The 26,568-nt window shown below is 40.4% G+C and overlaps 1 protein-coding gene across 4 annotated transcripts in view; it reads left to right on the top strand.

Annotated features, from left to right (window-relative positions):
* The window catches only part of RARB (retinoic acid receptor beta), a 170,492-nt gene that overhangs the window by 8,174 nt on the left and 135,750 nt on the right, over positions 1-26,568 (top strand). For 3 of the 4 annotated variants that reach the window (XM_019628679.1, XM_019628676.1, XM_019628677.1), the window contains exon 2: positions 21,454-21,602. Coding sequence is in view for 1 of the 4 variants with exons in the window: in XM_019628676.1 (XP_019484221.1) it covers positions 21,454-21,602 (149 nt within the window). In the remaining 3 variants the exon portion in view is untranslated. Of the gene's footprint in view, positions 1-13,884; positions 13,984-21,453; positions 21,603-26,568 lie in introns of those variants that run through there. The other variant, XM_019628678.1, reaches the window with a different exon arrangement.

Consider the following 26,568-nt stretch of genomic DNA (forward strand, 5'->3'; position numbering starts at 1 on the left):
GTATCTCCAATTTGAGGTTTGGAGAAGGAGAAATTCGAATGAAAGTATCCTATTTTAATTTTTGAAGTTCATAGGTTCGCCTTAGTCTATTCTTAAACATTCCTTCTTTTTTTTTTTAAGTTTTAGTTTTGAATAAGGAGTTACACTTCTAATTTGACTCAGATTTAGTGAAATGCCTGTTTTTTGTTGTTAGTGATCAATTACTGTTCACCACAGATTGACGTTTTACTAAATCAGGGGGAAAAATATCTGAATTCAAAATACTGTAATAGGAATGAGGCAGATAAGGCCAGATAAGACCAGTGTGTAAATTAACTGGGAAGAGAAGATTTGGATAGCGTTTATCACACCTTTTCTCTAATTTGCAGAGCAAATGAAGACCTCATATAATAAATCCCTATTCTCAAAATATTAAAGCTTTCAGGGTTACAGTATCTTTGTCTTGTCGTCAAAGTCCATAATTATAAAAAGGCTGATGATCTGAAGGCCATTTCAGCTTCAAAAGATATTTTAGGGTCTGGTCTATTGGAAAGCTTGGGGGTATAATTAACTAAAATGGAAATGGAGGAAAGCGAAATTTAGTTCCTGATGTTTTAATTTAGCTCAGTACTGCCATGTGTTATTGAAGAGAATTCTTAAAGGCAAACATAATTATTTCATTATGGTCCTCAGAATGCTTTCATTGGCTTTAATGACAAGAAGCTGTATAAAAAGGCATACATTTTAATTAGTCCTCCTTATATTTACATCAGATAAATAACAAATAATTGATGAAAAACAAGTCTTTGGAATGGATGATTTCACATAGTGTGCCGGTTACAGCTTAATGATGAAACATTTCTCTGTTGCTTTGCATTTTAATTATCCAGACATTACAGTGGTGGGGCCGCAGAGCTAAAATACCGTTGTTGCCGTTTTATTACAAAAAAAAAAAAATCACGATTAATGCCTATGAATAGGAAGCTGAAAAAAGGTACCTAGAAACGCATCTCAGTGAAAGTAAATTACCAATCCCATTAATTTTACTACGTTTGTTAGCTCTCATTTTGATCACTTTTATCTTTTACGCTTCATCTTTTTGCGTTAAGAGTGTCAGGGGTTTCACATGAGTTTTTATGGCCACATCTTCTCAATACCTTTCTTTCTCTCTTGCTGCCCATTTTGAAGACTTGCCTGAAAGTACCTTGCCAAATGTGTCCTGGAAATTCAGAGAGCCTTCCTCCATGTTATAGGCCTGCTTTACCTTTGATTTTATATGAAAACCCATTTCACATGATTCATCCGTTTTGGTGTACAGAACACTAATTGTTATTATTGATTTTAAATTCCGTGACCATTACAAGTAACCCAGATGACTGGCAGATAAAGGGTAATAATCCATGGAGTTTTGGAACTGTTTCATGTTTGTCTGGAGTACTTTATGTGATCAATATTAACTGCCCCATTGAAACTAACTGCTGTATCAAATAACACTCAATCACATGAATGTGCTTAGAGATTATTTATTGAAAGCTTTAATTGTTCACTGGGGCCCTGCTTATCAGAGGAAACAATAGGAACTTGAGAGAAGATGAACAGGTTTGGCTTTGCAGAGAAAGTTGGAAGACGCTGATTGCACAGGGCATCTGCCTCCTAATGGGGCAAGAGTTTCCTGAAGCCCATGTTGGGCTTCTAGTGGGTACAAAATACTCTTACAGAGGTTATCCTATCATCTGTCCACCCTGAGCTCTCTAGAGAAGAAGGTGTCATGATTTTCTTGCCCTCAGCCCAGAGGCTGTGAGAAGCTGTCACTCGCTGAGAGCTTTACTGCTTCTGCCTCGCACTCCCACTCACACACGTTGCCCTCCAATGCATCTCTCCACCTGTATCCCTGTCACTGCCCGATGGTCCGAGATCATGGAAATGGCCTGACTTGACATAGGATCGATTTCTACAGCTATGAAATGGGAATAATAATGTCTACACTGCAGGATGTGTAGACAGATTAGAGATAATGTAAATGAGGATTCTGTTCTCACCCTGAAAACATACAGACGTCACTGAGTAGAGAGCTTCTGCTCAGATTTCAGTGTGACACCTGTGGCTTCTGTGCCTTGGCTAATCGTAAACAGTCTCTCTCTTTTTTTTTTTTTTTTTTCCGTTGGAATCTCTTTTCCTCAGTGCAAATGGTTCGTCTGTCTGTGGCTCATAACTTAGGTGACAGTCCTTCCCGTTTGTCACAGTTTGGATAGCACTGTGGTCCTGATTTCACTGGCATCCATTTACTAAACCCCCAGATTTAGTACAAATGGATTGACTTTTACAAGTGAGCATTGTCACCTTCAAAGTTGTCACAATACACTTTGCCCAAGGATGCTGTCAGGGGCACAGTACATTTTTATTACTCCTTGATGGATTAGATCTTGGCAGTGTTCCATTCAACAAAGGGCTCTTGGGTGTCTGCCATGTTCCAGGCTCCCTGAAATGTTCTGTGGGGGACACCAAGATGAATCTGATGCTGTCCCTTCTCTCTCTGGATTCATAATATTTGGAGATACTTGTGTACACAAGTCCTTGTGACACAGCCCCCTTATAACAAACACAAGAATCTCCTTGGGACTTTGAACCTGAATTTCATTTTGGAAAAGTAAAAGTTTTCCTAAAAAATAGTTCCATGAGAGCTAGAGCTGATGGAAAAGGTGGAGGATCAAGTAGGTTACACATTTTTGTCACAACAAGCAGGTTTGAAGTTTTTCTTTATGTATGCCTCATAGGTAATTTGTCAATGAAGTTTGCAAAGTGCAGTTTTAAACTCATCGTGAGCAAGGAAATAAGTACACACCTTTCAAATGTGCTTCTTGAAGACTCATATGGAGGTTTCCGGGGTGTGCGTTAAATAAGGTTCTGTTGGAGTTGGGTCTAATTAGATTAAGTTTTTAAATAGCACTAATTTCTTTATGATTGTTTCTGTGACTTATTGCTGAGTAACAACCTGCCCCAAAGCTTAGTGGCCTAATGATTTATTGTCTCGTTATTCTGTGGATGGGGTGGGCTCAGCTGGGCAGATCTTCTGCTCCATGTGATGTCCGCTGAGGCTGCATCACCCAGGGCTACACTGGGCTGGGTTTCCAAGATGGCCCACTCCCACGGCTGGCAGTCCATGTTGGTTGTTGGCAGAGAGCTCAGCTGGGGCTGTCGACCGGAGTAGGTACTTGTGGCTTGTGTTTCTCATAGCATGGCACTGATATTCTGAGGGGGCATTCGCAGAGCGAGGAAGCAGAAGCTCCCAGTCCTCCTAAAGGCGACATCCAGAGCTGGCATAGAGTCAGTTCCACTGTGTTCTGTTGGTTAAGCAGTCACAGGGCCAGCCCAGATTCAATAAGTCTACCTCTCAATGGTAGAGTGACAAAGAATGCGCAGCCGTCTTTAGTCCCCTATAATACTCATATGCCCTATGATAAGAAAGAAATTATTGTCTTCTTTTTTTTTTTTAAGATTTTATTGGGGTTTAGTCCCCTATAACAATCATCATAGGTACTCATATGCCCTATGATAAGAAAGAAATTATTGTCTTCTTTTTTTTTTTTTTTAAAGATTTTACTGGGGAATTGGGGCAGGGGAACAGCATTGGGAAATCGGGGAAGGGGAACAGACAAATGCTGTCCTTTTGTCCTTCAGTCTAGCTGTGGAGGACGTCGCTTCACTGGCCCATGTTGGTATTATCATTACGCTCTTCCCGGGTGAGGCAGTTGCTCGCCGGCCATTGGACAGTCACTCATGGTGGCTCACGGCAGCTCATGAAAGCGCATGCCAGCTGCTGGCCAGCCCCACTGAAGCCTACACCATCGCAGGCGACGCACAGCAGCCCAGCTCCAGGTCGAGCTGTTGTTCACCATCTTAGCTGTAGAGGGCACAGTGTCACTGGCCTATGTGGGAACTGAACCGGGGCCCTGCTGCTCAGAGCTGGCATCCCAAGCCAACCCTTAACCAAATGAGCCACTTGGCCAGCCCGAAATTATTGTCTTTGGACAATAGAGGCCAACTGGAAGAACTGTTGTGGGGTTTTAGTTAGTTTGGGTTTTTCTGGCTGGTGAAATCACAAAATTCTACTCTCATGACTGTACATACATTATGATCTGTTAATCCTCACACACAATTCTGTGAGGAAAGGATGATTATCCTCATTTTACAGAAGAGGAAACTGAGGCTCAGAGAAAGTAAAGTGACTGCCATTCAGCAGTTGCAGAGCTAGGTTTAAAACCCCAGATAGGTCGTCTCTCCATCCTCCATGTGGAGTTACTCACTGAAGGATCGTCAGCTTCTGCAGTTTGACTGTTGTCTCTGTCAGCTGAGTGAAGAATTCCTGAAAAAAGTTTTTATGGCCTAATAATACCAAGAAAGGGCCATGGAGTGTTTTAGTTTTGGGACAATGTGGGAAATAGAGAGGTAAAAAACTGTGTCACATCATTTCCTCTGATTACATTGTTTCTCTAATAGAAACCACAGGCTTTTAAACTGTGGTAGGAACTATGAGGCTGTTTTATTCTTTTGCCCTTTGTTTTCCATCCTGTTTGTCGTTGAAGTCGGCGCTGGCCATAGCCCTCTATAGCTCACAAGAGTTGGGGTCAGGATTAGTCTTGTATTTACCGAGGAATCCCAGGAAGGTGAGAGATGAGGAATAAGGTTTTTCATGTTACTCTGGTTTACTCATAACCCTCATCTAGAGATGGGCATTATTGGTTGCTACTAGGTGGTGTCTCTTAATTAAGCAGCACAATAGTGGCTTCCATTACTTAAAAATAAAGTGGGAGGGGGGGAACTTTCTAAAAGATGAAGAAGTTGAATCAATTTTTTAGTCTTTGCCACCTATTTTAGTCTTTGCTATCTATTTTGGTTAAAGGGTCCCATACCTAAGAGGGTCCCATATTGTTTAATGTTTACTTTAATAATAGCAATTATTGTCCTTTTGCATAATGCTCTTATTTCGGTGATTAAAGATATATTTTGAGTGCAATGTATTGTCCTTTATTTTGGGTTTGTTTTTTTTTTTTTTTTTGGTTTGCAATTTAATTGTTGTTGAATTATATATTTTGAGGAAATAGGACAGATGGATCAATTGACTTACTAGAGGTCATCTAATGGGTTCTAGATAGAACTGGATCTAAATCTATAAGATGCCGCTGTGTGTTACAGCATGTACAGTGTGGTAGCGTGCAGTGTGATACAGTGGAACTGGGCAGCTTCATGTGAGCCTCTGCTGTGGGAGCTAGAGCTCCAAGCTGCCTCACTTTTTTTTTTTAACCTGTCAAATTGACCCATAAAGTTTGCTCTGCAAGCTTATCATAGACTTAAATAAGTGAGTGTATTTAAAGTGCCTGATATGTAAAACTCAGTAAATAGATTTCTTTCTTCAGTACTTTATTATGAAAAAAAAATTTAAATGCAGAAGATTGAAAGAATTCTACAGGGAACACCTGAATATTCCCATTCATATCTATCATTAAAGTTACTGGCATTGTTTTCTGTGTTTCTACCCATTTCTCCTTGTGTGTGTGTGTGTTTGTATTTGTTTTATTTTATTGGTTGGGCTCCCTTACTAACCTGGAAAGTCCTTAAGGTCAGATAGTGTGTTCTTTACTTCTGTTTTTCCAGGGCTAGTGTGATGCTTGGTACTTGGTTTGAAACAATGGATATGTTCAAGCACACCACCCCTTAATATACTAGATATCAGCACTGTCCAGTGGAACTTGCTACAATGATGGAAATTATCTATAATTCTCTGTTGTCTAATACAGGAGTTGCTAGCCATGTGTGGTTATTGAACACATGAAATGTGGCTAATATGTCTGAGGAACTGAATTTTTAATTTTATTTAATTTTATTTTGCTTTCAATAGCCACATGTGGCCAGTGGCTACTTTATTGAACAACACAGCTCTATATGCTTCAGCTTTGAATATTTTTTTCAATATTTGTTCATTCTTTTTATTTCCCTTTTCCTTTAGCCTTTATTCTTCTTTCCTATTGCCACTAAGGAGCTCTAATGATCTCTTTATGTAGATGGTAAATAGACTGTAGGAGAATGTAAACAGAATACTTCAGGGTGGTGATTTCAGTCATTGTTTAGCTTGTTTTCCTTCTGGGTGGAACTGTTTTTCCTGGGGCCTGGCAAATTCTTTAGCATTTATTTTGCTAACACTTATTTTGCCCAGCTAATCCAAGATTTTCATAGACTCCAGTGGGCCGAACTTAATTATATTCTTTGTAGCAATCATATCAATGTGGCATACAATTTCCAATCCTGTGCTCCATCCCTGCTTGGGTTTTAAATCGACACAGAGTATCTTCTAACATTTTCCAGCTGCTTTCCCTCTGCGTAAATATCTTAAACTTCAGGAAGGCAGAAAGGAACAAGCCATAGTTTATGGAAGCCTCAGCGTGTATTCTGGAAAATGCCATGATCTGCCTCCCAAGAGAGCCTCCTCCTCCTCATATATAGTGGTCTCCTTTGTAACCTACTTCCTGGCACACAGTAGGTGTTCAAGAAATATGTTGAAAATACTTGAGTGAAAATGAACTCGAAATTCAGAACATCTCAAGTGGTCTCTGCTTTTATTTATTTGTATATTTGTGCGTTATTCAAAACATCTTAGGTTTTGAGAATGGGATATTTCCTTAGGCTCCTGGCACTCATTTGGATATCCTAGGAATAGATTTTTCTGATGGTACTTCCTGTTAACCAGGACATTGCTGCTGCTCCTTCTCCCCATCCCCAACCCCATTTTCTCCATCCCTAGCAATAGTGAGAAAGTAAATAGACAGAAGACCAAATCAACCATCAAGAAAAACTTTTGAACCAAGGTCCTCGAGCCCAAATGGTTGCAAGCTGTGATTTGATTTTTTTAAAAAAAATGGAAGAACCACCATCATCATAATTAATACCCATTAAGTGCATATTATCTGCCAAGTGCGCACAATGACTTACATCATCTGAACTCCACAGCAGCCTGAAGAGGAAGCATTGTTACTGCTCCCTTTAGTAGATGAGAGTCCCTAGGCACAGAGAGCCTCAGGTAACCCACTTCAGATCTCGAGTAGGAGAAAGGGAGCTGGAAGTTCCCAACCCAGCTTTGCATAATGTGGCTTTCCTTCCCTCTGCCAACTATGCAAAGTACACTCTTATTTTCTTTGTGGGGAGGGGGAATGAGGAAGGTTAGAAGCCTCAGAACCCACAAAATAATAAAAGGGTTTCCAAGTGAAAGCTGGAAACAATACATTTTTAACAAAACGGGCAGTTACTCTAATTGCTTTGCCCCTACTGTTCAATTCCTTTTTATGTCCTAATTCATTAAATTATGTACACACACAGGCTTATTATTTACAGATGTATGCACTTTTAACTGGCTCATATGAAACAGATGTTTTGCGAAAGGTAACAGAGAGCAAGTGATCTAAACCCTCCTTAATGGGTATCAAGTGAGTATTATGGCCCCATTACCTGCAGGTCTTTTGCTATTATTTTGAATTGCAATGTCCAGTGTGAAGAGGCTAATTCAACCTGTCCCCTGGAGGAACAAATAAAACTACAACGACCCTATAAGGAGACAGCTGCATCTCAAGATAAAAGAGGGCGTGTGCAGGTGATAGGCAGGTGGTGTTCACATGTGGGCTCAGGTGGATGTGAGCGAGTTTTATAAGCAATTTGAGAAAAAAATAGACCCACTGCATTACAGACAATCTTTTTATTTTTTAAGAGCCTTATACTCTGATGTGTTAATCATTACAATCTTTTAAATTCATAGCCAAGCAATTATCATTACTTTTTTTTTTTTATCCAGAATTTAATTCATTCTTTTTGGATGAAATTATTCCATTGCTCTTGTAACTGGCAGGAATGCATGCCAAGCTTGGACACGTGCATTTGATGTCAAATTACTACCGACCAGATTCTGGAAGAGTTGAGGTGGGCCCTGACCACAGGTTCTTCATAGCCCCACAATAAATAATCTTCAGTTAATGATAACTTGTCTGTTGATCAAAAGGAAATCACAGTAGCAGCTCAGATTCAAGGGCAAAGACCCACACGATGGTGTCTCTCTCTAGGTGTGGTTCTTAAGGAGACCATATTCAGAGACCAGCTGCCATGCTATCTAGCTGTAGAAATAAATGCACACCTCTTTTTCACAACAAGGTAACATGGCCTAATAAAAATAACCATGACCGCCTCACATTGCTACTGAATGGCATATGGCAATTACTTCAATACTTCTTCAGAATATTGGGGAGCAATAATAATCACCTCTCAAAGTCACAGTGAGATTTATTATTTATGAATTCTCAGGAGTACTCTAAAGAACAAAAAAAGATTGGAGCAAAAGTATGTCATTGTGCACGTTGGAAGCTGGAAATCGTCACAACTGAAATGTAAAATGGGACATGAAATATTAAGTGGCATATCAGGTTTATTGCATATATGACCATGAGAGTACATTTTATTTTGTCTTATGGAGCTCTAAAAAAATCCATGTAATGGATTAAAGGTATTAAAACTCCCATATTCTGCCTGGCTCTAGGCCAGGGAACAAGGCATGATAAATAATCCCAATAGACAGAATATGTAGGAAGGAATTTTAAACTGTATTTATGATAGACATATTGACCTCCCTAACTAATAAAAATGTATACACGAGGTTAGTTTTGAAGGAAAGGTGCAGACCTTACACATTTATAGTATATATAAATACTATATACACTATAGTGTTAGCGTCCTTAAAATATTTCTCACATTTCCGTGACATATAGCTATCATAATCTTCCCTTTATCCTGGAAGCAAAGGAAAGCTTGAACTTTATAGTAACATGTGCAGTTACTTTATTAAGAAATAGTTTTAACATTCTTTGTCTTAAAGCAGGGGTCAGAAAACAGCCAAATCTGGCCTATAGCGTGTTTTTGTAAATAAAGTTTTATTGGAATATGCTACATCTGTTCATTTACGTCTTGTCTGCAGTTGCTTTCCCCTGACAATGGCAGACCTGAGTGGCTCTGACAGAGATCAACCATATGTCTCAGAAACCCTAAAGTACTTACTCTTTGGCCCTTAACAGAATAAGCTTGCTGACCTTGTCTTAAAACATTAAAAAATGAATAGGACTGCTTGGGATAGAAATGAGTGCTTTGTTTCTTATTTATAATAATCTTGTGTGTGGATACAGGAGGCCAGTTCTGGATCAAGCCATTCCCTAACTGTGTGACCTTCGCCTAGTCATTTAACTTCTCTAAGCTTCAGTTTCCTCCTGCGATAATGGAGATTTAAAAACGGATAATGACAATAATTCCTGCTCTTCTTCACACTTTTATCATGAGGGACCAAGTAGGGTAATGTAGGTGAAAACACACCTCTAATCATCCACTACCAAATAATGTGAGCTGTAAGGAGAGCCTGCTGAATTGGCTAAAACTATCATCGTTTCTTTGATATTGCATATAAAGATTCCTCTGCAGATTTCATTCTTTTCATTAATTGTTTTCAGCCAACATGTATTGGGCTCACACTATGTGCTGAGCACTGTTTTAAGCACCAAGTGGGTTGGGGATGGGCCAGGAAAACCCATTAGAAAGATGGTCATTGTAGTATTTTGGATTAATTTCTGAGAGGCCGGGAAGGAAGGGATAGTTGAGAGAGAGTGGAAGGAAGCAAAGGTAACATAACTTCCTTTATTCATACTAGCTTGTAGAGAATCTCTTAGGGACAACCATTTTAATAGGGAACTGGAAGGAAAGGTCATGAAACCTGATATGTAGGAGAAAGGGGGGAAGGTGACTAACTGAGATTCATCAACACAAGGATGACCCTTGAAACAGTAATAATAACTGCTTGTGTAACTATGTGACAGGCATTATCCCAAGTGATTTACAGTGATTTATCATTTAATGCTCACAATGATGCAAAGAGGGATATACTATCATTTTCTACAATAAATGAGAGGCACAGAGAGGTTAAGTAACTTGCCCTAAGTCACACAGCTAGTGACTAGGAAAGCTAGGATTTGAACCCAGGCAGGCTGGCTCCAGAGTTCACATTTCCAACCACATGCCTCAGCTTGTCTGCAAAGATGGAAAGTTCCCTGAAAGAAGGAATATCCAAAAAGACTTGAGACTTGCGGCCTGCTCACAGTTGAGAGATGGGTGAAAATTTCTTTGAATTATTTTTTTTAAGTTTTCCTTAGCAATTTCTTTCTTAAGAGCTAAAATAAAAGCACTTTGAAATTCTCACCCTTCTCACATCAAGAAATATTGAGAAATCACTGTTTTGAAAGAAAAAAAAATCAATGTTATAGCATTTCTGTAATCTGAACAATTCCATATAGAAACGTAAGAATCTTTTAAAATAAAATATTCCCATAAAAAATAATATTCCCAAGTGTATCCTTTTGAACTGGTGTGTTATGCCCATCTCCAGAACAAAACCTTCATATTACTCACCTAGAAGGTTTGCTAAGGTTGTTGACCACCTTTCTGCTTCTCCTCGCTCCTCCCACACATCCTGGTCCTCAGGGAAAGAGGACTTCAGCTCCTCATGTGGGGCCTTTCAAAACTGTAGACAGTAACAGAAGAGCGATCGCACAACTTTAGAACTCTGGATGTTGGTTTCATTCTTGTGCCAAATAAACTTTGGTTAAGGGAGTGCATATGGCCCACTGGCACGAGGCGCAGAACCAGCTTAGGGATGGGGGTCTAGAGCCCTTCCGCCAACCTCCACTCCAGCAGAGCCCCAAGCTGGCGGTAGAGCAGGCCACATTTGGCCTGAGTTACTGCTCCTTGACAGTGTGTAGGCACATGCCCTTGGAGCACTGCCAACGGCCTTAGGAACCTTGGTCTTAGCTGCTGCCATTCTGCCTGCTTGGGGTTTAGTTTCTCAGCAGGGAAGATGCTAGCGGGGGAGGGGCGGCGGGTTTTGTGTGTGTGTGTGTGTGTGTGTGTGTGTGTGTGTGTGTGTGTGTGTGTGTGTGTGTGTGTATAATTCCTGTGTTTGCTTCTGGGGGACTTTCCTACTTTATTGCTCTGACTGGAAAAAAAAAAGGGCTTTATTTCTGTCCCCTTAGCTTCTTTCTTTTTTAGTTGTTCAGTTTGACTTTTGGTCCTTATGCTGGGGTAACTGTGTATGTTTGCTTGACTTAGACGTAGTCTATATATTCTCAAACTTGCTGCTAGGAACCCTGCCAGACTCTTGCCAAAGAAGTTCTGGGAAGTCGTAGCAAGGATGTCATTGTCTTCTCCCAGCACCTGGGTCACACCCATTCTCTTGAACCCAAAGAACATTTGCTTTCAAATCCCTGCTCACAGGTTCAGTTTCTATGGCCTTGAGCAAGTTACCTAACCACCCTGTGCCTCCAGTTTCTTTCCTTCAAAAAAGAAATATTAAGACTACCTATTTCATAAGATCATTATGAGGATCAAGTGAATTAGTACATGTAAAATGGTTAGCACAGAATAGGGTGGTGGCTAGCCCATAGGACATACTCCATAATTGTTAGTTACAAATATTGTTGTAAGTTGTCATTAGACTAGGCTCTAGAGATGTTTCTAGCATCTTCTGTGGTAACAGTGTTAGTCACCTTAAGATATGGCTTAACTACCGTTCCCCAAATACTCTAATAATGAAATGTTAGCTATGATTTCGGTGTTTTTATAGTTCTGTAGCTTACAAAATAGAAACCCTTCAATGTATTAAGCATACTTGTCATCTCTGATTTTCAGATTAGGAAACTGAGGCTCAGGATGGTGAAGTGACGATTTCGAGGAATAGTTATGCCTTCTGTCTTGTAGGACTATGCAGAAATTATTTTATTTGCTGTCCCACTCCTTTGCCCTTAAAGTCTCCCCACAAGTAGCATCCTTACCATAGATCAGGGTTTTTGAACCTCAGCATTATTTATAAGTTGGACCAGATAATTCATTTGAAGGGTGGAGGGGGGGATGCCCTGTGCATTATGGGAAGTTTAGTAGCATTCCTGGCCTCTACCCACTAAGTGCCTGTAGTGGCCCCCAATTATAATAGCCAAAATGTCTCCAGACACTGAAGAATGTCTTTTTGGGGGGCAAAATCGGTGTTGGTTACTGCCCTAGATTAAGGAAAGTAAGAGGGAGGTGTAGGGGGGGTAAGTGGAGGTCGCGGTTGGCTAGCACTTGTAAGCACTTACTGGATGCACTGGATACCAGGCAAGTTGCAAACGTGTCCCTTTCCCCAAGCCACCAATAGGAATTTTAGGATTGTTTGCATTTTTATGAAGGAGACACTAGGGCTCAGAGAAGTAAAGAAAACTTCGTGGTCTTTAAATTAGCAAGTAGCAGAAGAGGGATTCAAATCCAGGTCCCTCTGGCAGCGAAGCCTGTGACCGTCCCATCATTCCCTACATGTAATTGTCTGTATGCTCGTGGTGCTTTAGTTCTTTTTAGGAACCAGGAAAACCCTCACGGTGAGAATTCAATTGGTTTCAAAGTTATTTTGAGACCCTAATATGAGTGGACACCTGTAAAAAGACAAAACAAAACTTCTTAGCAGCAAACATAACCAAGTAAGCAGAGCATTATTTTGGTAAGAGGCATGTGGCTCAATTCTGGTGTCGTCGCACTTGAACTTTCTCAGACCTCAGAAGAATGGCAAGGATCCCCAAGTGAGAAAGCATCGTTTCATTGTCATCCTCCTCAAATATTCCAAAAAGGTATCCCCCATTACTTTTCTGTAAGGCTGGCACCAATGTAGTTTGCAAATATATTTACAGCGCATAGACCAAGAACTGTGTATCTGATACGATGTACATTTGAATGCTTCTGTTTCAGTCTGTGTGTGCAAGAAATTTGAACACTTAGAATGTCATTTATTAGTGCAATAATTGCTTTCTAGAAATGATGGGAATCCTGATGCGAAGCGGAATATGGAACTGAATCGTTTGGTGTTGAGATAAACTCTTCCAGGTTGGGGGGGGGGACTGGGGGGCGGGGAGGACCTTCACATTGTGATGCCTTTAGCTTCATCCACATACGACTCCCGAGACCCGTTTCGACATTTGTTCCTTTAATACAGTTCCATTTCTGATGCCTCTCAGTTCAGATCATTAATAAGTAGTTAGACGGCTTGGCTTGTGAAGTGATTTTAAGGGAAAATTTATTTGAACCCTGTCATAAGCTATCTTAGTTTTGCGCTAGAAAATAGTGATATAAAGCATCGTCCGTTAAAAACGTCACCAAAAACAACCTATGAGATAATTTTCGACTATGTTCCTTGAAGCAAGAAAGCATGTTATAAAAATGAAATGTAGGTGTTGAACGTGTCACGGTCCCTTATGAAAATATGACAGCACTTCCCGGGGTAAAAGTCAGTCCCGGGAATAATTTCTGCCGCTGGCCAGGAGCCCAGGTAGGTGTAGCTACAATACAGAGTGATTGGTGGATAGTGAACCTAGTTTCTCTTTTTAAGGCCCAAACTATCTTGTCAAATCTAACCATGTCTGGAATCAAATCAGTATTTAGAAAATTGTAACTGTGAATTAAAAGAAAGGGAGGGACACAATTCTGCTGTTCTCAAATTTGAGTAAATAAGCCAGACCACACCACACCCACTGACTTTCTAGCAAAGGAAATACATGAGGGAGATGGAAAAAGTAGTAGTAGTTAAAAGGAGTAGTTAAAAAGCTGTGGGTTTTCGTGAAATGACAGTAATACATATGAAGCCATTTAAATCTCGGCTGTCAAGGCCGAGAGAGGTGCTGTGTTTTTAAATATCCTAATTCTAAGGTGCAGAGTTCCTGGTTCCTCCCCTCCCGGTGGTTTTGGGGAGGAGTAAATGAGTTAATACATATTAAGCACTTAGCACAGCCCCACGCACACAGTAAGGGCTCAGTGAATAGTAGATACTATTAGTTCAGGCTCTTCCGGTGCAACTTTGAACCCGCGGCCAACTAAAATCCACTGCCAAAATTCCGTGGGAGAGGACGAAGGCGTCTGGTGAGCATAAGCACACACTCAGCTTGAAGATCTTAACGTATTAAGTACTTAACAAGGTGGAGTTGTAGGGAGGACCTGTGCAGAGGGGGAGCTCACCAAGTTCCCACGCCACACTGACTCAGCAAAACGTTTGGGATTCTGGGGAAGTGAGGACAGTAACCAGACATTTTTAAGTCAGGGCGTCTCAAATGTTAACGTGCATACGAATTATCTGGGGATTTTCTTAAGATGCCTATTTTGACAGGCAGGCATTTCTGGGTGGAGCTGAGAGTTCTCAGGTGATGGTGATGCTTGGCTGGCCCGGAAACACATTTTGCAAAAAAAGCACGGTTTTCTTGAAGGAGGCAAAAATCAAAGTCATTCTCCCCCACCCGCCCTTGCTTTTGTCCCCTGCCTATGCTCAGCACCTGTTGCATGTGTGGTCAGAATAGCAGGGATTCTCATAACCCAGCTCCAGCCCTCGGCCAGGATCCCCAGTGACCCGGGCAAACACACACTCCTTCAGGGTCATGGGCAGGTTACTGAGTCAAGACTGCCAAAGCCCCACGATGAAGTTTTCCTTCTCCCCTCCACCCCCTCCTTTCCTTGCCTGCCCGAAACCCGGGACTAATCTTGGAGCTGCTTAATAATAACAGAGCCAGCAGCACTGTGCGGCAAAACCATTTCAAAGCAGCATTTTTCTTGTTTGGCAATTACCTAATTTCAGAACGCGATTCACAGATTTGCAAAATCCATGTGTGGAAACAAACCGCTTCTCTTGAAAGATGATTAAAAGCAGACCCCCTTCTCGAAGAGGCGACAGGAAAATTAAACGAGCGACAGTATGGAGCTCTTTTGCCCCCCACTCTAACGTTTAGGCATGTAAATTATATTTTAATAAAATGTCTACACGCGTGCTTACACGCATGCGCACACGCACGCAGCGGAGAATCTGGTTCTAATTACTTGTACTTTAGTTGAACTTTGGAGTTTCCTTTGACATTCTCCTTAATGTATGTGAGCTGTGGGCCTTGCGATCCTGCAGTGAATACACAGAAAAAGGGGGGAAAAATCCAGACCGGCTCTCTTTGGTGCCAACAAAAATGAAGCCCAAAATGTTTTGACCAAATGCAACACTTTGCTCTTCTCCCTTAATTAGCTGAAATTACTCCCTCCCAACGGTCCCGGAGCTCTGGGCTCAAAATTCCTCCGGGGCCATGCAGGAAATGCCTTTTGCTTTACAACTCTTTTTTTTTCTTTTAAGGCTCGGCTGCCCAGAGAGTGCGTTAAAATACTGTCTTAATCATGGAAGGTTCTAGTAAAAAGGCAGGGCTTTCATAATGCAAGATGCCTGCTTGCCTCTAATCAGGCCCAACATAAAATCCTGAAATCTGTCAACATGGTTTAGCCAGCAGTAAATTAGTTCTCACAAAGAAAAATATTGTATACTGAACTCTCTCTTAAAAATGGTATCTGCTACTTAATCTAACCTTTAGAAAAATGCCAAGCATGTTAGGAATTGTGAAGGGAGCTATTGTTGGAGACTTTCTGTGTGTTTAAACGACACTCAGGTGTGTTGTAACAACAAGGACATTTATACTGTTTTCTCAGGTGAGTTAAGTTTGTAAGTGCCAAGTCCTCTTAACAGGCAACAGCATCAATTTTTGTTTTCTTTTTTTTGCTTTTAGTTTGGGAATGAATTAACCCCCAGAGTTGTGGCCATGTTTAAGAAAGCTGCGTCACTGGGAGAATTGGCATGCTACTTTTGCACCATCTCCGTTAGAGGAGATTTCATTTAGTTGTTTTTATTTTGCCAACAGCCTCTGACGTTCTTGACAGCAGTGTTTCTAAAAATGCCACCTGTGGACAGACCAGTGTCCACTCCTAAATGGCCTACGGCCAGCCCACAATGATATAAGTGTAGAGATTAAGAGAAAGTGTTTAGAAACTTGAACAGCAATTGGACAGAGTCATTTTATGTCTATTACAATTTTCTTTTATGATGGAGCTTGTGTTTTAGACATCTTTTTCTTAATTTCTTCTTTCTAGAGAACCATTTTATTTATATAGTTTTTGTAGAGATGCGTTTTTATTGAGTTGTATCAACCCAGGAGGGATTAGGGGTAGGGGGGTAAGAAATGGTCCTTTACCATAGATAGTCTGAACATCACTAAAGCAAATGCCTGCCTCCCTGCCCCCAGGCGTTCTGTTGCTGGTGGCTGGTCTGGACCACACTTTGAGGAACGCTGACTTAGAGGCTAACAAGACCAGTAATGAATTTTTATACAAGGAAAGTGACTCTAGCTTTGTTTTCCTCAGTTACAGTGATCTATAATTTGCAGGGATGGGGAGGTTTAAAATATGGGCTCAAAGCTTCTCTGTCCGTGCAGGATTGGTTCAGCTTGCTGTCTTCTTTTGCATGTGTGCAGCCCAGAGAAGCCCCCTGAGCACCTCTGGTGCTGACTCTGCTCTGGGCCGGAACCCACGGAGCCAAGCCCTCACCTCGCCCAAGTAGCAGAAGTTTCTCTGCCTTGGCCATTCCCTGACAAAGCAAGGCAGCCCATCTGGTTAGCAGTTCCGATGCCACATCGGAGGCTGCTGCTGGTCGGGGATGGGATCATCAAAGAACTGAAGAAGTCAATAAGTAAGCAAGAAAATAAATAAAAGCAGGAGGCGAGAAGCAGATCCAAATTATTCCTCCAAGGCTCCTTCCCCAAACTGAAATCACATCAGGATGGCTGGAGTGTAGCTGTTTTATTGAATGACACCAGCCTCTTTCCCCCCCTGGGAAGTCTAAAAATGGCTTTTTTTGGCCTGCCCGAGATCGCTGAATGAGCTAATACAGGACACATTGTCTGCTGAGCCTGCAGAGTTTTTGAGCAAAAATTTTATCGTTCCATGGACTGATTCTGCTTGTCTGGAATAAGGAACAAAATGTTTGAGGCCCCTCAAGGGCATTTGATGAATCTAACTTTAATTTAAAGGGACTAATAGATTATTGATTTAAGCAGGATGACAGTGAACAGATCAATGGCCGAGCACTCTGTAGCTACCTTAAATACCAAAATGACTAGTAAAAGAGAGCCATTAGGCTGTCTATCTCCCATGTTTCCCATTGTCTCGGTGGTGGTGGTGGTGGTGGTGGTGGTGGAGGTAGGGTGGGGGGACAGAAGTGGAAGAGGAGCACTAATAAACTTTGCCAAAGTATATTTTGCTACATTACCAAAAACAGCAGAGGTTGCATTAAAGTAAAAGTCTGTTTTTATATTGATTACAGCCATATTCTGGCTGTAATTCTACAACTTGTTTTGGCATGTTTACTTAAGGATAGCTTTGGCAATCTGAGTATACCACTGAATTTTTTTCTGTTTTTGCTTTGCATTATTCTGTGTTATAGGCCACACAGAGGAAATAATTTTTTTTTAAAAATTACCAATTTTGAGGGTGATATTTTAATATATACCTATATAGTCAAATATTCTTTACACCAGTGGGAAAATTTTTCAGAAGATGATTATTTCTTGTCATGTGTAAGACTTTTCTGTTTATGTTTGTGTGGGATTCATTTATGGCATTTGTAGGATTCAAATTCAAACCACAATAGAAAGAATCAATTCATTTTTTAAAACCCAGCCTGGTCACCTTCTCTGGGAAGCCTCCCTTGATTTCTCCGGGGGCTGAATAAAGCTTGAAGCCCCCTTTGTCATTATATCATATCAGTGGCTCCTAAACTACTGCAATTTGGATTCACCTGGAATTTATTTATTTATTTATTTATTTTTTAAACTCTGATGCCTGGCTCCCAGACATTCTAGCATAATGGGTTTGGGATACAACCTGCACATCAGAATGCTTGAAAGTTCTCCAGGTAGTTCTGATGTACAGCTAAGTTTGGGAACTACTGTGTTATATTTTAATTGTTGGTTTAGTCTCTATTAGGCCAACCTTGACAAGGCTAAGGGATTATACCATGCACCGTCCATAGTATATTACACAATGCCTGGTATGTTATAATCACTCAGTGAAAATAAGTGATTAAACACATGAACATCCATTGTACAGATATGGAAAAGTTCAAGTATTGCTGGTGAAGTCACCACAGCCTTAATAAAGGTCCAGCATCCTCACTGTTGATTGCTTACAATAGAACATTTTCATTCATGGTAGCTATTCAGGAAAAGGCTCCTGGATTCATTCATTTGTTTATGAATGACTCTTATCCATAAAAAAAGACTTTTTCCAGCCTTTGTAAAATATAGTTTGGGATGTTTGAGGCCTCCTCCTTTATATGTACCTTGCCCCAAATTTCTTGGGGATTAAATTGCCTGCAGTTCTGTTTCCTCTCTTTGCGAGGGTGAAATGCTGGACTCCCTTGAGTACATGTATTTGAAGTGGCATATTTATGGAAATTACCACCCACTTTTGAAATTCAGGGCATAGCTCTGACAGCTGAATCCAGCCCTAACAATTCTATTTACAACTTCCCTAGTCAAGCCAGATTAGCTGTTCTACAAGAGTGAGTAGGACATTAGAACACACACCCTCCACATTGCTTCTGTGGCAAACACAAAGCAGGATTGATCGTAGTGGTGACGACAGGGTTCTGTCAGAGTGTTGAAAACACTTGGGTGGAAGTTGGGGCACACAAATAGAACCTATCCAAAAGGTTTGAGAGGCATCTAGGGAAGGGCTCATTTATTGATTTTTAGCAGTGTAAATTGACACAGCTTTCTAGAAGTCAACTTATCAGCATGGATTTTAAAAACTAACAAATTTTTTAAAGAACCGCATCTTTTAAATTAATAATTCCACTTCTAAGACTGTATCCTAAGGAAATAATTAGGTATGTGCTGAGATTAGCTACAAAGATGTTCATCATAGTGGAATGTTTTGTGGGAAAAATATGTATTGACAAGGAAATAAACTCATGACAGAAAAAAATTGAAGTCCCAAATAGAATCTGTGGTATACTTCTACTTTAGTAAACAGACAAATCAAAAACATTTATATGCATAGAAAATGGTCTGGAAGATATATGCCAAGATGATAATAGTGATTTTCTTGGAGTGAGCACATTCCAAGAAATGTGGGTGATTGTGTGTTTGCTCTTGGATTTTTACAAAGAGTAATATATTATTTTGTACTTTTAACAAGTACTGTTTTTTTTTCTTGATGTCATTACTAATTTGTTTTCAGTGAAGTTGTCTAGTGTGAGGAACACTTTTGCATTTACAGCCTCATAGCTGATCTGATAAGCTTTAGAGACATCTCAGATGCCAAACCATGTATAGAACACTTGACATAATTGTGCCAAGCTATCCAGAGTAAGGGCTTTCTTCATCCCAAATTGATTTTAACCAGTAAAGACTCTAATAGATTTATCTACTAGACCTGCGCTACTCTAATGAATTCATTCCAACATTCTTCTGAATTATGAAAATATTATAATTATAGTTGATTCTGTTCCAAATGGGTAATGAATTACATTTTTAAGGAAGCAAATGAGTATATGAAAGCTAGTTGGTTTCCAGTTTTATCATTTAACAACTTACAGGGGCATTTAATGTTTGGAATGAAGAAGACAAAGAAAAAAGAAAAGGTGTATGTATTAATTGAACAAATATTGATTGCCTACCTACTATCTGCCAGGACCCCTTCTAGGGCTGGAACACAATTGTAAATAACGTAGCTAAGTTCCTTGGCTTCATGAAACCCATATTTGAGGCTGTGGCAGAGGTATAATATAAAACTGTACACAAACAAATGTTCTAAATGTGGACATTAGAGTTTTATAGAAAATAAAATAAAATAATGGGATACAGTGATCAGGAGTCAGGAGTTGGGAAGCGCATTTTACTTAGAGAAGTTAGGTCTGAGAAGGTGACATTTGCTTTAAGATCTAAGAGGTGAAAAGGAACCAGATTTGTGAAGGTCTGAGAATTTCCAGGTAGGGGAAATGGTTAGTGTACAGTTTCCTTCAGTTGGTATGAGAGCTTGGCCTATTCAAGAGATAGACTAGAAGCCAAGTATTTAGAAATCAACAGATTGCGAGAATCATTGGATTTGGTGATGTTGCTAATTGGTCCATTTCACAAAGAGCCTGGTAACACATAGTAACAAGTTAATTTTGATCTAATTGGTGACTTATTGGAGGGCTTTAAGCAGGCAAGTGAGAGGGATTGAGTAACTTTTTGAGCAATTACCTTGACTGCTTTTTTCAAGTATGGGCCCTAGGGTAGAAGTGTAGGTACAGTGAAGAGGCTATTGCAGTAGTTGAGGTGGATTACTAGCCTCATGTGGCAGCAGGATGGGGAGACCAGGATGGATTAACAGTATGTTTACATGGCAGAGTAGACCTGACTTGCTGAAAGTCTGGTTATACGACAACTGAGTCAGAATAATATCTAATCTGGGAGGCAGTGGAACAACTGGAAATGTTATACTCTGGGAAAGCTGTTTATTGTCAAGTGATTTGGAGAGTGGAAGATCCTGGAACATTATTTGACCACTTCAATCCCTCCCTTCCCCGTTTTGATTATACTTTATGAGCATTTTTGCCTGTGACAGGAATAAGGCCAAGTCTTGCTTTGACTTTGAACTTAAATCTAGAGAGTAGGGATGGGAGACTACTTGGGTCTTAAATTCTGTGAGTTCCTATTTCCCATGGAATTTGGGTGATGAAGCAGTGAGATGGGGGAAACCATGTATTTTTACATCTAGAGTAAAGAGCAACTTGATTTTGATTGTGCCATCATTAGAGTAAAGCAGTGCTTCTCAAACGTTAGTTGCACATTTGGTCACCTGGGGTTTTTATTAAACTACAGATTCTGATTCCATAGGCTTGACCTGGGGCCTGATCCTATGTTTTCTAATAAGCTCTGAAGTGATGCTGACGTTGCAGGTCCAGGGAGCAGTCTTTGAGTATCAAAGGTCTTGCCAATATTATTACTAATGAAGATCAGTTATGGCTGCATCAAAGGTCCTCCCCATATACTTGCTGAGTGGCTACTTTGGGCATTTTCTTCATTCATCCTCAGGAAATTTGCTTTTGGTTAAATGAGCAACAGGGTCAAACCAGTTATTTCTGAGTTAGAAGCTAGGGGAAACAGAAAAATATAAAGAGCCTGGGGTTTGCAGTATAAATATCTGACTTTGTGTCATTGCTCTACCACTGCCCTGTTGATCTTGGACAAGTCACTGTACCCCTCTGAGTTTCTGTTTCTCTTGAGGGTAAAATGGTGATGGAATCATCTCCCTCACAGTGCTGTGATGCACTGCAGATGAGAGAGACATGAGATTGCTTTGTAAACTGTCGAGCACCCACCATCGGTATCCCCACTGCTGTGCTTGCAATGACAACTGGTTTTGTGGGCTTGTCTTTGCTCGTGTTATTGCTGAATTGGGGACAGAGGTCTATGAATTCACTGGTGAGAAAGAAATGAACTGAAATCCATTTTCTCTTTTTCTCCCCCCACCCTATCTCCATTGTAGCGATTGAAACACAGAGCACCAGCTCAGAGGAACTCGTCCCGAGCCCTCCATCTCCACTTCCTCCCCCTCGCGTGTACAAACCCTGCTTCGTCTGCCAGGACAAATCGTCAGGGTATCACTATGGGGTCAGCGCCTGTGAGGGCTGTAAGGTGAGTACCCACAGCTGGGTGCCTGGTACCCTCTCCTTCTGCATGTGCTCCGTGAAAGTGACCACCCCAGCTTCAGAAGTGGGCTGCTCTAACATCTGTAAAGTCACTTCCTATCAGTGTGGTGGGCTTGGTTGCATTTGATGGTTTCATTTCTTCCTTCTATCTCATTAGTTAAAAATTCAGAAACTTCTGCAAGTGACTGACTGGGGCCGAATGTTCTGGTATCCTTAAAATAACACATGACAGTTCTTTTCAGGTAACAAGAGCCTTTTGAAGGAGTTCTGAAAAATCATCATCCCATTTCTCTTGAAAACATGCTGTCTAGTGTCTTTGTAGTTTTATTTTATTTTTAAATATGACTGACAATCCACTGAATCAACTTGCAGAGAATCCACGGTTGAAATTGGGATTTATCTTCTGGCTGCTTGCTCAGCCCAGTGGCCTTTGAATTACAGTTTGATTTTCAGCCTGTAGGGACTTGCTACTGTATGTATGTCATAAATTCAGGGAACTGGATTTAAAATTCCAGCCTACAGACTAGTGGAGGCTGAACATGTGTCAGAGACGATATGGCTGCTTTGAATCAAGCTAGACAATTGTTATCGAGTCCAACAGGCTTAATTGAGTGAAAGAACGTATTTTTTTTTTAAAGAGAGAAAAGAAACAAAGAATGACTTCACAGGCAAATCCAACTCATCCACAGACAATTTTTCAAAGGAACTATGGCTGTCTTGAGCCAGCCCTCCCCTAGATCTACAGTTTCTTTTTGTTCCCCCCGATGGGTGTTCAGGTCTGTTGTTTATATATCTAAATTGCATGATTCATTGGTAATCGTAAACATGTTGGAATAATATTACAGGTGCTCCTATCAAGTGCTTCATGGCATTTGTATTGGTTTATGGAAGTCAGTCCTTTTTGTTACTGTGTGTATTGGTTAGGCACTATTGTGTAACAAACCATCCTAAAACCACATGGCTTAAAACAATAATAGGTTTTTTTTAAAAAAAGATTTTTACTGGGGAATTGGGGGATGGGAACAGTGTTAGGGAATTGGGGAAGTGGACCAGCCAAGTTGTTCTTCTGTCTTCGTTGTGGAGGGCGCCAGTCACCATCTGGCTTCCCGTTGGCAGCCCATGGCCTCTAAGCTCAAGGTGCCAAGTTCAGTCTTAGTTGCAGGTGGGTGTAGCTACCGTCCCATGTGGGAGTTGAACCAGCAGCCTTGTTCTTAAAAGCACACACTCTATCTACTGAGCCATCCGGGTGGCACCTCAGCTCAAGGTGCCGAGTTCAGTCTTAGTTGTGGGTGGGCGTAGCCCACCATCGAACAGGCAATCTTCTTGTTACACCACCTGAGCCATCCTGCCACCTGTTGGCAGCTCAGCAACAGCTCAGCTCAGGCACAGCATCACTGGCCCATGTGGGAATTGAACCAGTGGCCCTGTTGCTCAGAGCTCATGCGCTTAAGCCAACTCTTAACCAGCTGAGCCACTCGGCCGGCCCAATGACTATTTATTTAGGCTACAATTCTATGGATTGACACTTTAGGCCAGGCTCATTTGGCCTTAGCTGTGCTCCGTTGTGTTTCTCTGGTCAGCCGCAGGTTAGCTAGTTGACTTGGCTTTTAGGGGTGCTGACTGTTGGCTGGGAACCCTCAGCTCTCCTCCCTGTGGTCTCTCATTCCCATTGGTTTGGCCCTGGCTCATTTGCACAGGCAGACTTCCAAAAGACAGAACAGGAGCACACAAGGCCTCCGATGGCCTGCGCTCAGAATGGTACACTGTCACTGCAGACATATTTTGTTGGCCAAAGCAAGTCATAGGCCTGTTCATATTCAAGTGGTCAGAACATGAACTCAACTTCTTAATTCAAGGAGCTGCACAGTCACATGATAAGAGGCAGGAATACAAGGGGAGGAAAACTGGGGTCATTTTTACATTCAGTCTACCACACTGCATGTCTAATTGCCTATGAATACAAAGGGGAAAGGACCCTAGCTCTGTTGCCCAGCACCTCACACGCAATCTGGCATAGACTGAATGCTTAAAAATGTCCGTTGAACAAGCACATAAATGTCACTCAGCCCCTCAAAGAAATTAGGTGAGTTTTTCCTTCTTTCAAATCATTTGCCAACATATATCATTTCACAGGGTTAGGCCAGATTAGAGAAATTCATTAAAGACTCAGCTACATCTCTGGAACTCAGGGACTGTGTTGGTTGTTTTAAAGGAATTCCTGTTCCTTCAGTAGCTTTTAGACATAGTGGTCAGGAAAGGTAACATGGCAACCAGTTGGCAGCTGGATAAAAAGCAAACCATTTGTGTATCTAATTATTGCTTTATTATTAGTAACCCCTAGCTTAATCTATTTAGATTTATCCTGAGGTTTGGGAAGGCTTCAGAAGAATACCAGTTCACTTTATCCAATATATAAATAAATGATTTGCTGTATTTTCTCATGCTCATTTGAAAATTAAATGAAAAGACACTCCTTTATTTCAGAAACTCTTAGGTCCTCTCACATCCAGAAATCTTAATGAGGTATGTTTTAACTCATCTTACCTACGCCCATTATGTCCTGGGAAACGAAATTATCCAGCATGTCTCTTGTTATGCCAAATTCCAGGCCCTGCGTATTTAGCTGTTTCACAATCTGTGTGGTACAAACTGTTTTAAATCAGCCCTGAGTCAGCTAATTCCCTGAATCTCTTGTTTTAATTTGGGATTCTGACTCTTTTTAGGAAAAAACCCAACAAAAACAAAATCCATATCAGCATAAGCAACTTTGATAAACTTGGTTAAGCTATTCCAAGTCATGTTATAATATATCTTTTTAACAGAGTTATAAGCCCAGTCAGGTCAGATGAGCTCTCCGGGCAGTTGTCAGATTTGAGGATTTTTGTCTTGTGGGTGGGTCTCTGGAAATGTGGACGCCCTTTTCCTCTTGAGAAAGACTGGGTTGCATTTTGGCTTGCTGGGAAAATGCAGTGACAAAATTCACAAAACTGAAAAACATGAGAATGCAAAAATATAACGTAATAGCAAAAAAAAAAACCCAAACAAAAAGAAACTTTTATTATTTTCTAAAATTTCCAATACAATGCAGAACGTATTATATTAAAAAAGTACAAAATTAAAACAACCATTGTTCTACCCTGGAAGAAAGCCTCTACTAAATCTGTTTTTCTATGAGTATGTGGATTTTGCTGTTTTAGTTATTCTCAAAAATAGAATTTTGTCCAGTATACTGGTTATAACCTGTTTTTTTTTAAATTAATAATCTTTCATGAGCAAAATTTGAACAGCTGCATAGTTTTTACGGTTATACCATTAATATAGTGGATTTTGGTTATATCATAATTTACTTAACTAATCCCCTACTATTATATAATTAGGGTGTTTCCAGTGTTTCTCTATTATAACTAATGCTTTAATGTATTGCCTTTAGGTACGTATCTGATAATTTCCTTGGGATAACTTAGTAGAAGTAGAATTTCTGGGTCAGTGGCTTTGTATATTTTTGATGCTTTTGATACATACTGCCAAAATGCCCTCTAGAAAAGGCATATCTGTTTAAGCTTTGTTAATGTGTCAAGGTTAATCTTATTAGAAACTGTCTATTAGGAATCCTTCCTTGAGATAATAAGGTAATGAATCAAGAAACAACTTCTATTCTGGAATTCTGCATACGAATATATTTAATTTGGTTATCTATAATGGGTCCCATGCATGATACCATTTTGGGCTACCAGCAGATACACTTGGACCCCTGATTGATCTATAAGAACTGGCCCATCCATTTGCTGGAGAGCAGAGAGAGATCACTACTCTGGGCTTGGAGCCTCTGCTCTAATGTAGGACTCCCAAATAGAGCCCAGTTGATATCTTTCAGAAGTAAAGCCCTTTTTAAAGCAGTGGCTTTCGCCTGTCCTTACCAGGATGACCTTATTGATTATTGTTTGGGGAAGAGAACCTTCTGTCTTCTTTGGAACAAAGTGGCAGTCTCAGCCTCAGAATTTAATGAATTGGTTGTGGCCCATCTAAGAATGGCCAATAGCTGCCGTGTTGACACTGCATCACCCTGGCAACATAACCACTAGATGCACCATACGGATGTCCCATTTAGGGGATTTCCAGCTGAGCAATGGCAATTTTTGGCAGAGTTCAAAGAGTACATCGATGAACACGTGGTGTGATTAGCCAACAAGGTTTAACAATAAAGTAAGAAAGCTGATTTTTATGTGTCTTTAAGTTAAGAAACAGTCTCATTGCTCATCACTAGAATTTATGCACAATTTAGCCTCCATCATATTTTACGTTTCCATTTTTTGTAGCTTTCATAGAGTATAGAGTCTATAGGGAGGCTATCAGGATCTGAATACTTGCTAGGCTACTTGCTAGCTTTGTGATTTTGGGAAAGCATTTTTAATTTTTAGTGTCTCCCTTCTCATTTGGAAAAATGGAGACAATAATAACTCCTTACTTAATTATATTGCTGCCAGGATAAAATGAATTACTATAAAGCATGTAGAATAATACGTTATAGTAATAATACATAGTAAATGGTGTATATGCTTAGCTGTTGTTGGTATTATTAACTTACAATGACTTTTGCACACAGTGATTTAGCATCAGTTATAATCTTAGTATTCTTTCATGTAATGTTCTTTCAGCAATTATCCATTCCTTTATACCAAAATAAGCATTGCTTCTTTCCTTCAAGACTCAGGTTAAGACCCAACCACTCCATGGAACCTCTCTTGATTACCCTAGTAAAGGGGTTGGCAAATTGGTTCTATAAAGAATCAGATAGTACATATTTCAGGCTTTGAAAGCCATATGGTCTCTGTTCCATCTCTACAACTGTAACATGAAAGGAGCCATACACAATATGTAAAAGAATGGGCATGGCTATGTTCCAATAAAACTTTATTTACAAAAACAAGCCACGGGGCACATTTGGCCCTTGG

The sequence above is a fragment of the Hipposideros armiger genome, unplaced genomic scaffold (assembly GCF_001890085.2).
Source record: "Hipposideros armiger isolate ML-2016 unplaced genomic scaffold, ASM189008v1 scaffold_804, whole genome shotgun sequence".
NCBI classification, from domain to species: Eukaryota; Metazoa; Chordata; class Mammalia; order Chiroptera; family Hipposideridae; genus Hipposideros; species Hipposideros armiger.